Below are 12,228 nucleotides of genomic sequence, written 5' to 3'. Positions count from 1 at the left end.
ACCATTTGGCTCCAGGAATTGATCATATTTTCTCCCACGCGGACTGTCAAGAGCTGAATAGTCCTCCTTTCCCTTGGGGAGAATCATCCTGTTAGTGTTCTTCGGGGCTTCGCAGTGCACTCTGGACTGTCAGGATTGCACATTACAATTTCCTGGAACTATGCAGTAGGTTTTTCGCAATGGACACTAGAAAATGGCAGCTTATCTCTGGACTCCGGGGACTTGGAAATACAATGTACTTACCTCTGTACTGGAAATGTTTTTTTCCTGCGGCTCAGGAACGCAATGGAATTAGCTCTGGACTGGCAGAAACATTTTAAAGGACTCCAGGGACTCTTAAACACAATGTACTTGCCTCTGGACTGGTAAAAACATTTCAAGGGACTCGGAAGCACAATGTACTTATCTCTGGACTGGCAGAAACATTTTAAGGGACTCGGAAGCACAATGTACTTACCTCTGGACTGGAAAAATCATTTTCTGGGGCTCAGGAACGCAATGTACTTACCTCTGGACTGGCAGAAACATTTTAAGGGACTCGGAAGCACAATGTACTTACCTCTGGACTGGAAAAATCATTTTCTGGGGCTCAGGAACGCAATGTACTTACCTCTGGACTGGCAGAAACATTTTAAGGGACTCGGAAGCACAATGTACTTACCTCTGGACTGGAAAAATCATTTTCTGGGGCTCAGGAACGCAATGGAATTAGCTCTGGACTGGCAGAAACATTTTAAGGGACTCCAGGGACTTGGAAATATAAGCAGGAGCCCTGGCTGGAAACCAGACAGGATACTACCACAGTGTATTTAGCATTGGCTGTGAGGATTCGGGTAATGTACTCTCCACCCGACACCAGGGATATTAGTCCATATCATTTTCTGTTTATACCAGGAACCAAATATCAGGATCGGACGTTGTTCTCTCCGTAGGGTGCCAAGAACCAGGCACCCTCTAATGGGCACCAGAGAGTGGGCAGCCCATCATCTACTGGGGACAGGGACTGGGCAGGTTATCTTCTATTAGGCACCAGAGACCTGGCAGCGAACCTTCTACTGGCCAGGAGGGGCTAGGCAGTGTAGCCTCTGCGGGCCACGTGGGCTGGGCAGCGTAGCCTCCGCCGGCCACCAGGGGCTGGGCATTTATATTATCATCCATTGAACGTTTATAAAACTGTTTCACATGTAAGCAGCGTGTGTACTAGAAGAAGCAAGGTTGCCAAGATCATGAGTAACCATTTGTAACATCATCACACTGCCGTCTTTTACTACATTGAACTCAGTGTAGGTTATTCTGTGTGCCCGGTGTAGGGGTGCTGGGTCGGTGTACTCGGCGTAGGTTTGCTGGGTCGGTGTAGGTCCTTGTGTGCTCGGTGTAGGGGTGCTGGGTCGGTGTAGGTCATTCTGTGTGCTCGGTTTAGGGGTGCTGGGTCGGTGTAGGTCCTTGTGTGCTCGGTGTAGGGGTGCTGGGTCGGTGTAGGTCCTTGTGTGCTCGGTGTAGGGGTGCTGGGTCGGTGTAGGTCATTCTGTGTGCTCCGTGTAGGGGTGCTGGGTCGGTGTAGGTCATTCTGTGTGCTCGGTGTCAGGGTGCTGGGTCGGTGTACTCGGTGTAGGTCTTGGTGTCATTTGTCAGTGTTCAGCAGATGGTGAAGGGAAGACATTTGGAAGGTACGCCTGTTCTCCAGCGGATTTCTCCCGAGTGTCAGGATATTGATATATTGATATCGGGATGTAGGGACCTGCAGGGATCAGCACAGACGTCGTCATATGAATACTGAGCGTGTGTCAGCAGGTAGAGGAATGTTACAGAAATAAATAGGTGTTTTCATCCCCAGACTGGAGATTATAAGAATCCTCGGAGATAATTTGTATCAGTTGACGTAGTGCAGTGACCGCGCTTCGCCCCAGCAAACACAGATAATAGTATAAATATTTACAGTGAATTCAGGGAGCTGTGCCTTTAATGTGGGCCATGTAGGGAAGCGCCGGCGGTGTGAGGTGCCTGGCGTTGGCGGTCGGCCAGTCACTGATTGGTGATGAGTTAGGAGGTGACACCCTGCCCTCGCATTTTACTGTCACCGCCATCCTCGCTGTCTGATCAGACGTCCTGCCAGTCGCAGCATATCCAGACCGTCTGCGGCGAGTCATAATTGGCCGCCATTCCACTCCTTTGGACTGCGTTCAGTGCAGACGCAGATGGCTCTCTTCATATGTGAGGCCGCTTGTGTTTACTGCTCATGTCCTCTGTAAATATGGCGGCTTAGAGGAGTCTGCGTGAAGTGCGCATTGTGGGGGCCAGCTGAGTGAATAGTCCTATATATCGGCCGTATTACGTTTTATGCCCAGAACACATTTGTAGGGTTCATTTCATCTGTTACCTTTTTATCTTTCTCCACCTTCCTCACAATTCCCCAATTTGCTGGTTCTTGGCCCGGCTGTCTTTTCCTCACATTTCGCTCTCTGCGCCCCTTCCTCTCTGCCGCTGTGCCCCTTCCACTCGCTCTCTGCCGCTGTGCCCCTTCCACTCGCTCTCTGCCGCTGTGCCCCTTCCACTCGCTCTCTGCCGCTGTGCCCCTTCCACTCGCTCTCTGCCGCTGTGCCCCTTCCACTCGCTCTCTGCCGCTGTGCCCCTTCCACTCGCTCTCTGCCGCTGTGCCCCTTCCACTCGCTCTCTGCCGCTGTGCCCCTTCCACTCGCTCTCTGCCGCTGTGCCCCTTCCACTCGCTCTCTGCCGCTGTGCCCCTTCCACTCGCTCTCTGCCGCTGTGCCCCTTCCACTCGCTCTCTGCCGCTGTGCCCCTTCCACTCGCTCTCTGCCGCTGTGCCCCTTCCACTCGCTCTCTGCCGCTGTGCCCCTTCCACTCGCTCTCTGCCGCTGTGCCCCTTCCACTCGCTCTCTGCCGCTGTGCCCCTTCCACTCGCTCTCTGCCGCTGTGCCCCTTCCACTCGCTCTCTGCCGCTGTGCCCCTTCCACTCGCTCTCTGCCGCTGTGCCCCTTCCACTCGCTCTCTGCCGCTGTGCCCCTTCCACTCGCTCTCTGCCGCTGTGCCCCTTCCACTCGCTCTCTGCCGCTGTGCCCCTTCCACTCGCTCTCTGCCGCTGTGCCCCTTCCACTCGCTCTCTGCCGCTGTGCCCCTTCCACTCGCTCTCTGCCGCTGTGCCCCTTCCACTCGCTCTCTGCCGCTGTGCCCCTTCCACTCGCTCTCTGCCGCTGTGCCCCTTCCACTCGCTCTCTGCTCCCCTTGCCCTCTCTGCCCGCGCGCCCCTTGCCCTCTCTGCCCGCGCGCCCCTTGCCCTCTCTGCCCGCGCGCCCCTTGCCCTCTCTGCCCGCGCGCCCCTTGCCCTCTCTGCCCGCGCGCCCCTTGCCCTCTCTGCCCGCGCGCCCCTCTCTCGCTCTCTCTGCCCGCGCGCCCCTCTCTCGCTCTCTCTGCCCGCGCGCCCCTCTCTCGCTCTCTCTGCCCGCGCGCCCCTCTCTCGCTCTCTCTGCCCGCGCGCCCCTCTCTCGCTCTCTCTGCCCGCGCGCCCCTCTCTCGCTCTCTCTGCCCGCGCGCCCCTCTCTCGCTCTCTCTGCCCGCGCGCCCCTCTCTCGCTCTCTCTGCCCGCGCGCCCCTCTCTCGCTCTCTCTGCCCGTGCTAGATGCTCTTAATATAATGCTGTAATTTGTCTTCTCTTGCAGATTTGCCCACAGGATGGGAGGAGGCGTACACCTTCGAGGGGGCCCGATACTACATCAAGTAAGTAATGATGGCCAATGCATCATGCCTGCAAAGGGTCCCTGTCATTGTTTGCTTTGCTCGTCGTATGTATGCAGTGGGGTCACGCCTGTCAGGCAAGTTGTTGTGTTTGCAGTATACATAGTGAAATGCGTTGGGCTGGATGGTCCAGTTTTCGGTATAGGTGAGATGGGGGTTGTGTAGGTGAAGATTTGCTCTCATTGAGCTGCTTTGATGTCCCTGTGAGAAGTGTAATAGGTTTCCGGTGTGTGGAAATGGAGTGATACAAATCATAGGAAGGAAGGAAGGAAGGACGGTGGGAATCTGGTTGCCGTGGGTAACCGGCACAACCCTTCCTTTTGCTTTTTAGCACTGAGTGGTCTTATCGGTGAGGCGGTGCAGAGAATTATAATGGCAGATGTGGTAACCAATAGCAACCAGGCAAAACTGAACTGCTAACAGATCAGTCTAAACTAAAATGTGATTGGTTGCTATGGGTTACTACGCTTGCGTGTCCTTGTTTTTGCACATTTTTAGGATAACCATATTTGTGTGTACATGTCGGAGTCGGTGTAGTGTGGGTTCTATTCACCTGCATAACGGGTAGGAGGTTCCCTTGGCAGTCCAACCAACAATGATATTTCAGCTATTTCTCACTCCACCACCTACTTCTGGAAGCTGTGTGAGCTCACCGGTGGTACGTTTAACCATTGGCGATACACTCAATGACTGGGGGTACGTGGTGCTACGCCCATGTTTACTGATTGGTGGTTTGTACTGTGTTCACCATGTGGTCTGCTTACCGATTGAGCATTGGTGGCAGCAAAGTGTTTCTGTAAAGTCGTGTGCACTCACCAGCGGTACGTTTACCGATTGGTGGTACACTCAATGACTGGGGTGTACGTGGTATGCTTACTGATTGGTGGTACGCCGTATACTTACTGGTGGTTAGTGCTGTGCTCCCCACTTGGGGGGGTTTCGTGGTACACTCACTGATTGGGGGAGTATGTGGTTTCCTTACTGATTGGTGGAAAATGTTACGCTCAATTATTTGGGGTACACTCGACAAATGGTGATGCGTGGCATGCTTACTAATTGGTGGTACGTGCCTACAAGGGGGGTATGTGGTAGACTTATTGATTAGAGGGTATGTATTCCACTAATTGGTGGAAAATGATGTGATTATTGATTGGGAGTATGCTCGATGATTGGTGGTACATGTTATGCTTACTGATTGGTGGAATGCTTATTGAGTGGCAAATGTGTGCTCTCAGTAATTGGGGGTACGCATAACGATATGTGGTATGGTCACTAATTGGTGGTAAGCCATACACTCAATGAGAAGGAATGTGTGGTATATTCAGCAATTGATATATGGCATGCTCACCAGTTGGTGGTATATAGTATGCTCGATGATTGGTGGTTTGGTCACTAATTGATGATATATGGAATGCTGAACAATTGGGATTATGTGGTATACGCACCAGTTGGTGGTTTGTAGTATGCTCAGTGACTGGGGTTATGCTCGATGATTGGTGTTATGTGGTGTATTCACCAATTGGTGGTGTGCAATGCACTCAATGATTGCAAATACGTGGTACGCTGACCAATTGATACTGTATATGGAATTCACAACCATTGGGATAACGTGGTATACTCACCAGTTGGTGGTATATAGCATGCTCAATGATTGGGGTTACACTCAGTGATTGGTGGTATGCAGTACACTCAATGATTGGGAATGTGTGGTATGATGACTAATGATATATGAAATGCTGAACAATTGGGATTACGTGGTACACTCACCAGTTGGTGGTATGTAGTATGCTCAATGATTGGGGTTATGCACAATGATTGGTGGTATGCAGTACACTTAATAATTGGTGGTATTCTCAACATATGGTGGTGGTATATGGTTTGCCTAATGATTGGTGGTATGCTCATTGATTGGTGGTATGCTGTACACTTCGGCATAGGCTATATACTCACCGATTGGTGGTATGCTGTACATTTAATGATTGGGGATACAGTCATTGATTGGTGGTATAGTCATATATTTGTGGTATGCACTATGCAGTACACTCTATGATTTGGGTTATGCTCATTGGTTGTATAGTCACTAATTGGTGGTGTGTAGTATGCTCAATGATTGGGGTGACGCTCTGATTAGTAGTATGGTCACCAATTGGTGGTATGCTGTACGCTCTATTATTGGTGGTATGCTCATTGATTGGTGGTATGCAGTACACTCAATGATTGGGGTTATGCTGTATGATTGGTGGTATGGTCACCATATGGGGGTATATGGTTTGCTCACCAGTTGGTACGTGGTACATTTGCCGATCGGTGATATGTGGCCCGCTCACTGACTCTGCTGATTTCTATATGTATATCCGTGGTTTCCTCCATATCACATGAATGTGATGCTTGTGACGTGACCTCATCTTCCTCATCCCTGAGATCCGCTCTCTGACCTCTCGCCGTCTCTCCTATACAATTGTAGACTTGGAATGTGTGAAGTGAGGAAATCGCCCAGTTTTTCAGCCTGAGCCGGTTTTGCATCCCCCGATGGATCCACGCCAATCATTTGTGGCTGGTCTGTGTATGCATTGCCCGGAGACGATGGAGGGATGAGGGATTTGTGTCTGGAGGGGTGTTGGGGGTACCGAGAGGGAATATTATTGGAGGTGAATTACGTATAATTTCCACCCCCCCCTCCCTCCCCTCTCTCAGCTGTAATGCTCCCCCGAGCCGGTTTGTCAGGTTCCTCCTGTTGGCAGCACGTGGCGGTGGCGGTGTCCCCGGGGTCAGAGGGTGAGTTCATGGATCCTGGGAGGGAGACACGTGACTCATGAAATGAATCTGATTGAGAAATCTTGTCAGGTCTCCACATGTTGGAGACAGTATGACATGACATCGAGAGGCTTGCAGAGTGAATGTGCCTGGAAGGGGGAAGGGCTGTTCAGTGATACCTGGGAGAAGGCTGAACCAGGTGAGAGTCCTCGGCTGCCCTGAGCTGCACACCGAATCGGACACAATATGGAGCTTTATCTCCTTCCCGTGCCTGTCATGTGTTATCATGTCCCCCCAGGGAGACGGCCATTGTATATCTCTATCCCACGTCCTCCTCGGCTTAGCATCACCCCTGGGAGCCCCTCACATGGCTCTGATCAGAGTTTATACATCTTTTATAGCTGAACATCCTGTCTCCCCCCTCAGTTCCCACCGCCCGGCATGTCACGTATGCCAAGAGCTGACATCTCCCAGGACCGCCAGCTGTAGTCTGTGTGTGCAGTGCATGCCGTGTGTCAAGAGCAGTTTATATTGTGTATGATGTGTGCAGTGTATGTATTGTGTGTATCCTCGGTATTTGGAAATGGGGATAGACGTCATTCTGACATGCAGTAGAGCAGTGTGTGTAGAATTCAGGAAGCAGTCAGTCCATACACAGCTGGAGAAGTTTTGTGTCATGTGACGTGTCCTGGTTGATGTCCCGGGACGGTCTGCGCTCTCCGTACATGTATTGCTCTGTGTACAGATTCCTCTCTATGATAATTCTATTATCCATGCTGTGTATGGGAACGCCGACCTCACCGATCCGGCACAGAAAGTCATGGGCCCTTCCCACAGCCCGTCGGGCCCCGTCTCTAATCATCCTTCCGGTTGCAGCATCACCGGTCGCCATGGAGACCAGGATTGCTCACACATCTTATTACAAATGATCCTCCGATTGGAGGGGGGAAGCAGCACTGCGACGAGGGACTCAGCAACATATACTTACACGTCTGTTATTAGCAGCGCGATATGTATTATATAATGATTACCGCGATCCACCGTACTCGCAGGAGAGCGCCACTCGCCGCATTGGGGTCGTCTGATCACTGTAATATTAGAGATGCAGAACATTCTGTACAGTATACACAGAATCTCCATCTATGTAATCTTCCCCGGTGTGACCCGCAGCGGGCCCTCTCCAGTCTTATGTCAGCGTCTCTATCCAATAATTGGGGGGAGCGCTTTATTAGGCTTCATGTTTTGTTGCCCTGTGTGATAAAATTCCACTTTGCTGCGAGTGGGCATCTCGAGCTGTGCTTTTAACTACAAATCCCAACTTGCCTCTGGGAGTCATGCCTGTAACAGTCTTGCAATGCCTCATGGGACTTGTAGTTTCACAGCAGCTGGAGGGCCGGAGTTGCCCTCCTCTGTGCTGACGGTATTGAGGAATTTCTGCAAACTTAAGGTACCCATAGGTTGAATGTCACCTGATCTGCCAGATTTTGATTGGATTGGTTGACGGCCTTGAAGTCAATGGTCACCAGCTGTCTACACCAGACCGAGACAGGCGGTGTTGGTTATTTTAGGTGAGCGGCGGGTTGTGTTTTCAGGGGACCTTCATGCAGGGAGTCTGTTTGCACAGGGATGTGCGATTCGCAGCATTGGGCAGATTTGGATTGGTTTGGCTGATGTCCCTGATATAAATGGTCATCAGCTGCCTGTTAGGCTGCATTAGGTATTTTAGGTTGACCTACACTAAAATAACCATCGTGGGAAATATCTGTCCACTTTCCTACCTACATTGCCATAAATGTGAACACAGCGGTGACCTCGGCGTGAATGTTTATATCGCAGGCTGGAAGAAAACAAATCTTTTTTGCAAGTTGGATGATTGATGTATGACTGACCACCATCAGTCTTTATGGTGAGCATAGCCAAGATGTCCTACAGCGCAATAGGTGGCGCGTGAAGTGCCTGTGGTCATGTGATGGTTGGTATTGACTCGTGCAGCGGCCGGGAAAACCTAGGAGCTGTCAGGATGTGCCAAAACCCATGGCAACAAACCAGATTTCCGATTGGCTAAAGCCCAAATGGAGACCAGACCTCTTCTTCTTCTTTTTTTTTTCTTTCTTGATATAGGAGCCAAGGGTTAGATCATCCGTTTTTGATGTCTTTTGGTCTTCCTGTCCACGTGACCCCCTGTGACAGTGACCTCCTCAGCGGTGACACATCAGGATCGGACACTTCAGAAGCAAATCGTTTTGTCTGGAGTTGATGTTGATGAGGGTTACCATTGTATGAATTGTTTGGAAGGACGCTGGGTGTGTTGACTGCAAGGCATGATGTGTATGTTCTGGCTGCACCCTCTGCGTGTGGCGGGAGGGACGGATGGGTTGGGGCCTGATGGTTTTATTAATCTGTAGACGTTTGATGTCTATTTCAAGAGCTTTATTAGCTTCCAGCCACCATCGAGTGTTACAAGCGACGTCCCCACTCCTCGTTCATATGATGGATGTGACGGGGCAGCCGGTGGATAGATCACCACTTGTGGAGGAGCTGCAATATAGCAGAGCAACCTGGGACTGTTAGTTCAACTCAAGCTGGCCATATAGACATGGTCTGAGCATAGGTAAGGACAACTGGCCATATTGTGTGTACATGGGCTGGAGTAGATCTCCCATCACTTTGTTATTGTTGGCTGCAGCTAAAAGATCTGCTCAGACCTACACAGACCTACACAGACCTTAGAAATACTTTATATGCTATAGTAGAAATACTCCCGTGACATACTTATACCCTTCTTACTGATCTGAGGCCCCTCTACTGACTCGTGTCTCTGCTGGTGTCCTCTCTGACTCCGGGCATCACTATTCCTCTTCTGCATCTTACAGACATGTTGGTTATTATTGCCCTGTGACTGCTGGAGTTTTACGTGCTGCGGTGCTCGCCCATTGTAATAAACAGTCTGAACTGTTCCAGATTATGCAAAGAACCCTGGAAATGTTCTGAACACGCTGTAGCTGGACATAAGTGCTGTTGTCGAGGCGCTTTAGGTTTGTTGCATTGAAAGCCGTTGTAGACACTTCTGAGATACTTCTGAATTCACTGATGGGGGCATTTGACCTCCTTCTGATCTGCATTTGACCTGCTTCAAGCAGATTTTGCATTCCCATGGACTTGTATTAGAATGTAGAACCCCCTTAAAGCAAACCAAAGCCAACCCAACCCTTAATGTGTCAATTGCCCAGGTGGCAATGGAGTAACATGTCACTAAGAGACATGAAAAGCTGATTAGGTGACAACACTGCGACATTTACATGATATACCGTAGTTGGTAGTGATTTTCAGCCCACCTTTCTATTAGAGGTGGATATCTCTTTCAAATGTATGGCCGGTGCCACCTGCTCCACCATATCCTCCCCAGTTAGGGTGGAGAATATCTGGTCCCCCTGAGCTGGTCACCTAGGCAGAACTAACAGAGAATATTCTAATGTTTCCAGGAGGACAAATCCCTGGAGCCCACGTGTCTAATAATCACAGCTAACAACTAATATTTCTGGGCCTTCTCTGTTGTTGGCACTTTGAATTGCTGCCTTTGCTCCCTCACCCCCATTATCTATTTACCACTTTGTCCCTGTCAGTGCCCCCCACTCTCCGTTATCCACTCATCACCTTGTTCCTGTCAGTTCCTCCATCCCAATTTTCAAGTCACTACCTTATCCTTGTCGGTGCTCCCACCTCCATTACACAGCCCCCACCTTGTGCATGTCATTGCCACCACCCCTATTCATTTACCACCTTGTCATTGTCCCCACTTCCAATTATCCAGTCATCGCATTGTCCTTGACCGTGCTTCCACCCCTCATTATCCCTTGTTCGTGTCAGTGTTGCCACCCTTATTATGTCATCACAACCTTCCTTGTCCTTTTCAGTGCCGCCATTCCTCATTATCCAGTCACCTTCTTGCTGTCAGTGCCCCCCCCAATTATCCAGTCACCTCCTTGTTCTTGTCAGTGCCCCACCATTATCCAGCTACCTCCTCGTCGGTGACCCGCCACTATCCAGACCGGCACTGTGCAGGCCGCAACTTGTATATAACATTGGATTTATACAGTTGGACTAGATAAAATCTTGCAGAACCCAGTAGCCAGTCAGTCCAATCTTAGATTTTTTTACAACAAACATGTGTTCTCTATAATGTAGAATCCATCATGGGAAGGCGACACCATTGTGTGGAATTGCAATGATTGCAGTTGCTGGAAAGGACGAAGAGCTCTGCTGGGAATCTCTCGGCACTGGAGTCCACAAGAGATAAAAGAGGAAAGGGACTCGGCTTACAACAAAACTGACATGCAAGTTATTGGTGGAGTTAACATGAGTACAGCAAATGTAATCTCTATATTTATTGTCGCTCAGATAATCCTGATGTCAGACAGAGAAGGTGAGGGAGGACAGGTCTGCTTTGAAATGTCAAATCCAGAGAAAGATCCAGTGGAGAGCAATCCGGTTTCCAATGCTGGGTCAGGAGACTTTGGTTCTGTCTTGTAAAATATAAAATGCACACATTAAAACACACAGTGGAACCCTTTAAGGATCCATCGGGGACGATCTTCCTTTGACAGCAGTACGGAAAGCTCTGCGGTGTGACTTTGCCCGCTCGGCTCCTGGGATTTGCCTAGCTCAGATCTCCAACATCACAAAGTAGATCATGAGGAGCCTCAGCTGGCTGTGGTGTGCACCATTCTCCAGAGAGGAAAGAGGCAGCAACATTGTGCTAGAAATTAGATCAGATGTTATATTCACCGATCATAGTCACCTCTTGCGCTTGTCTCCTTCCTCTGCTGGGGTGGAGGAAAGTTTTTCTGGCAGCGGTAAACTTTGTAGAAAGTTTTGTATTTTTTGGTAATTGTCGGCTGAGCGGTGATGACAGGAGAGCCTCCACATTGATCAGGTAAAGCAGCTCATTTAGTAGAATACGTTTTGTTCCTCGTTGGCGGTATTAGCGCAGATCTCATTGTATTAGAGTTTGCTGTGCTGGTAATGAGACTTCTAATGCGGCCAGACTATTAATGTGATGGAGCTGTTGGAGGACGGTGGTGAAGGACGATTACTCTCTCTTCTCGCTATCGACTTTGCACGGCGCTGATCACACCACTCTACATACCTCTTGGTGTCCTCTCTGGACTTCTCGTCTGGTGGCTCAATGCAGAATTCCTGTCCCGCTCACCTTGGAAATCACTACCCTGAAAGATCTGTCTTAGATTCAATATTTTACCAACAAAGCACAAATAATTTATTGTGTAAAGTGAGAAATTACACTTGTTTGTACAGAATGTAATGTCGCTATGTAAAATCATCTGTGTGCGAGCTGCCATCTTGAATTGCTGTGTAAATGTCGATTAGTTGTTGCAGCCCTACACCACACTATTTTTTTTTTTCTTTTTTACTTCCACCGCTCCAAGCTTGCTCCTGTGAAGGAGTGCAATCTCAATACAAACTAGTAGTCCATCACTGGAGCCATTTTTTTAAAATGTGTTTTATTGTTTAACCGATTTAACCGCTTAATCGAACTTAATAATCGGCTAACTAATCGATTTTGAAAATAATCGTTAGCTGCAGCTCTAGTGTCAAGTTCAGTCACTGGTGACAACAAAGAGATTCATCACAGGCTCCTTCCATAGAGGTCAATGTGTGACATCAATCAGGGGGAGAATGAAGGAATATGCATGAAGGGGAAGATTT

General features: G+C 49.6%; 2 protein-coding genes across 5 annotated transcripts in view; one reads left to right on the top strand and one right to left on the bottom strand.

Moving 5' to 3' along the window:
• Positions 1-2,381: 2,381 nt before the first annotated feature.
• LOC108791808 (ribosome-binding protein 1) lies at positions 2,382-6,273 on the bottom strand. The gene is made up of 2 exons (XM_018562383.1): positions 6,029-6,273; positions 2,382-3,723 (listed from the first exon to the last, which is right to left on the bottom strand). Exons 1-2 carry the CDS (start codon positions 6,271-6,273, stop codon positions 2,382-2,384), a joined length of 1,587 nt encoding a protein of 528 aa, XP_018417885.1.
• PLEKHA5 (pleckstrin homology domain containing A5) overlaps positions 3,664-12,228 on the top strand; it is a 93,738-nt gene continuing 85,173 nt past the window's right edge. For all 4 annotated transcript variants that reach the window (XM_018562404.1, XM_018562403.1, XM_018562402.1 and 1 more), the window contains exon 1: positions 3,664-3,732. The gene's annotated coding sequence lies outside the window, so the exon portion shown is untranslated. The remainder of the gene's footprint in view (positions 3,733-12,228) is intronic.

The sequence above is a fragment of the Nanorana parkeri genome, unplaced genomic scaffold (genome assembly GCF_000935625.1).
Source record: "Nanorana parkeri isolate BGI_ZX_2015 unplaced genomic scaffold, ASM93562v1 scaffold576, whole genome shotgun sequence".
In the NCBI taxonomy this organism is placed as follows: domain Eukaryota; kingdom Metazoa; phylum Chordata; class Amphibia; order Anura; family Dicroglossidae; genus Nanorana; species Nanorana parkeri.
This window is presented reverse-complemented; position numbering and strand designations above follow the sequence as displayed.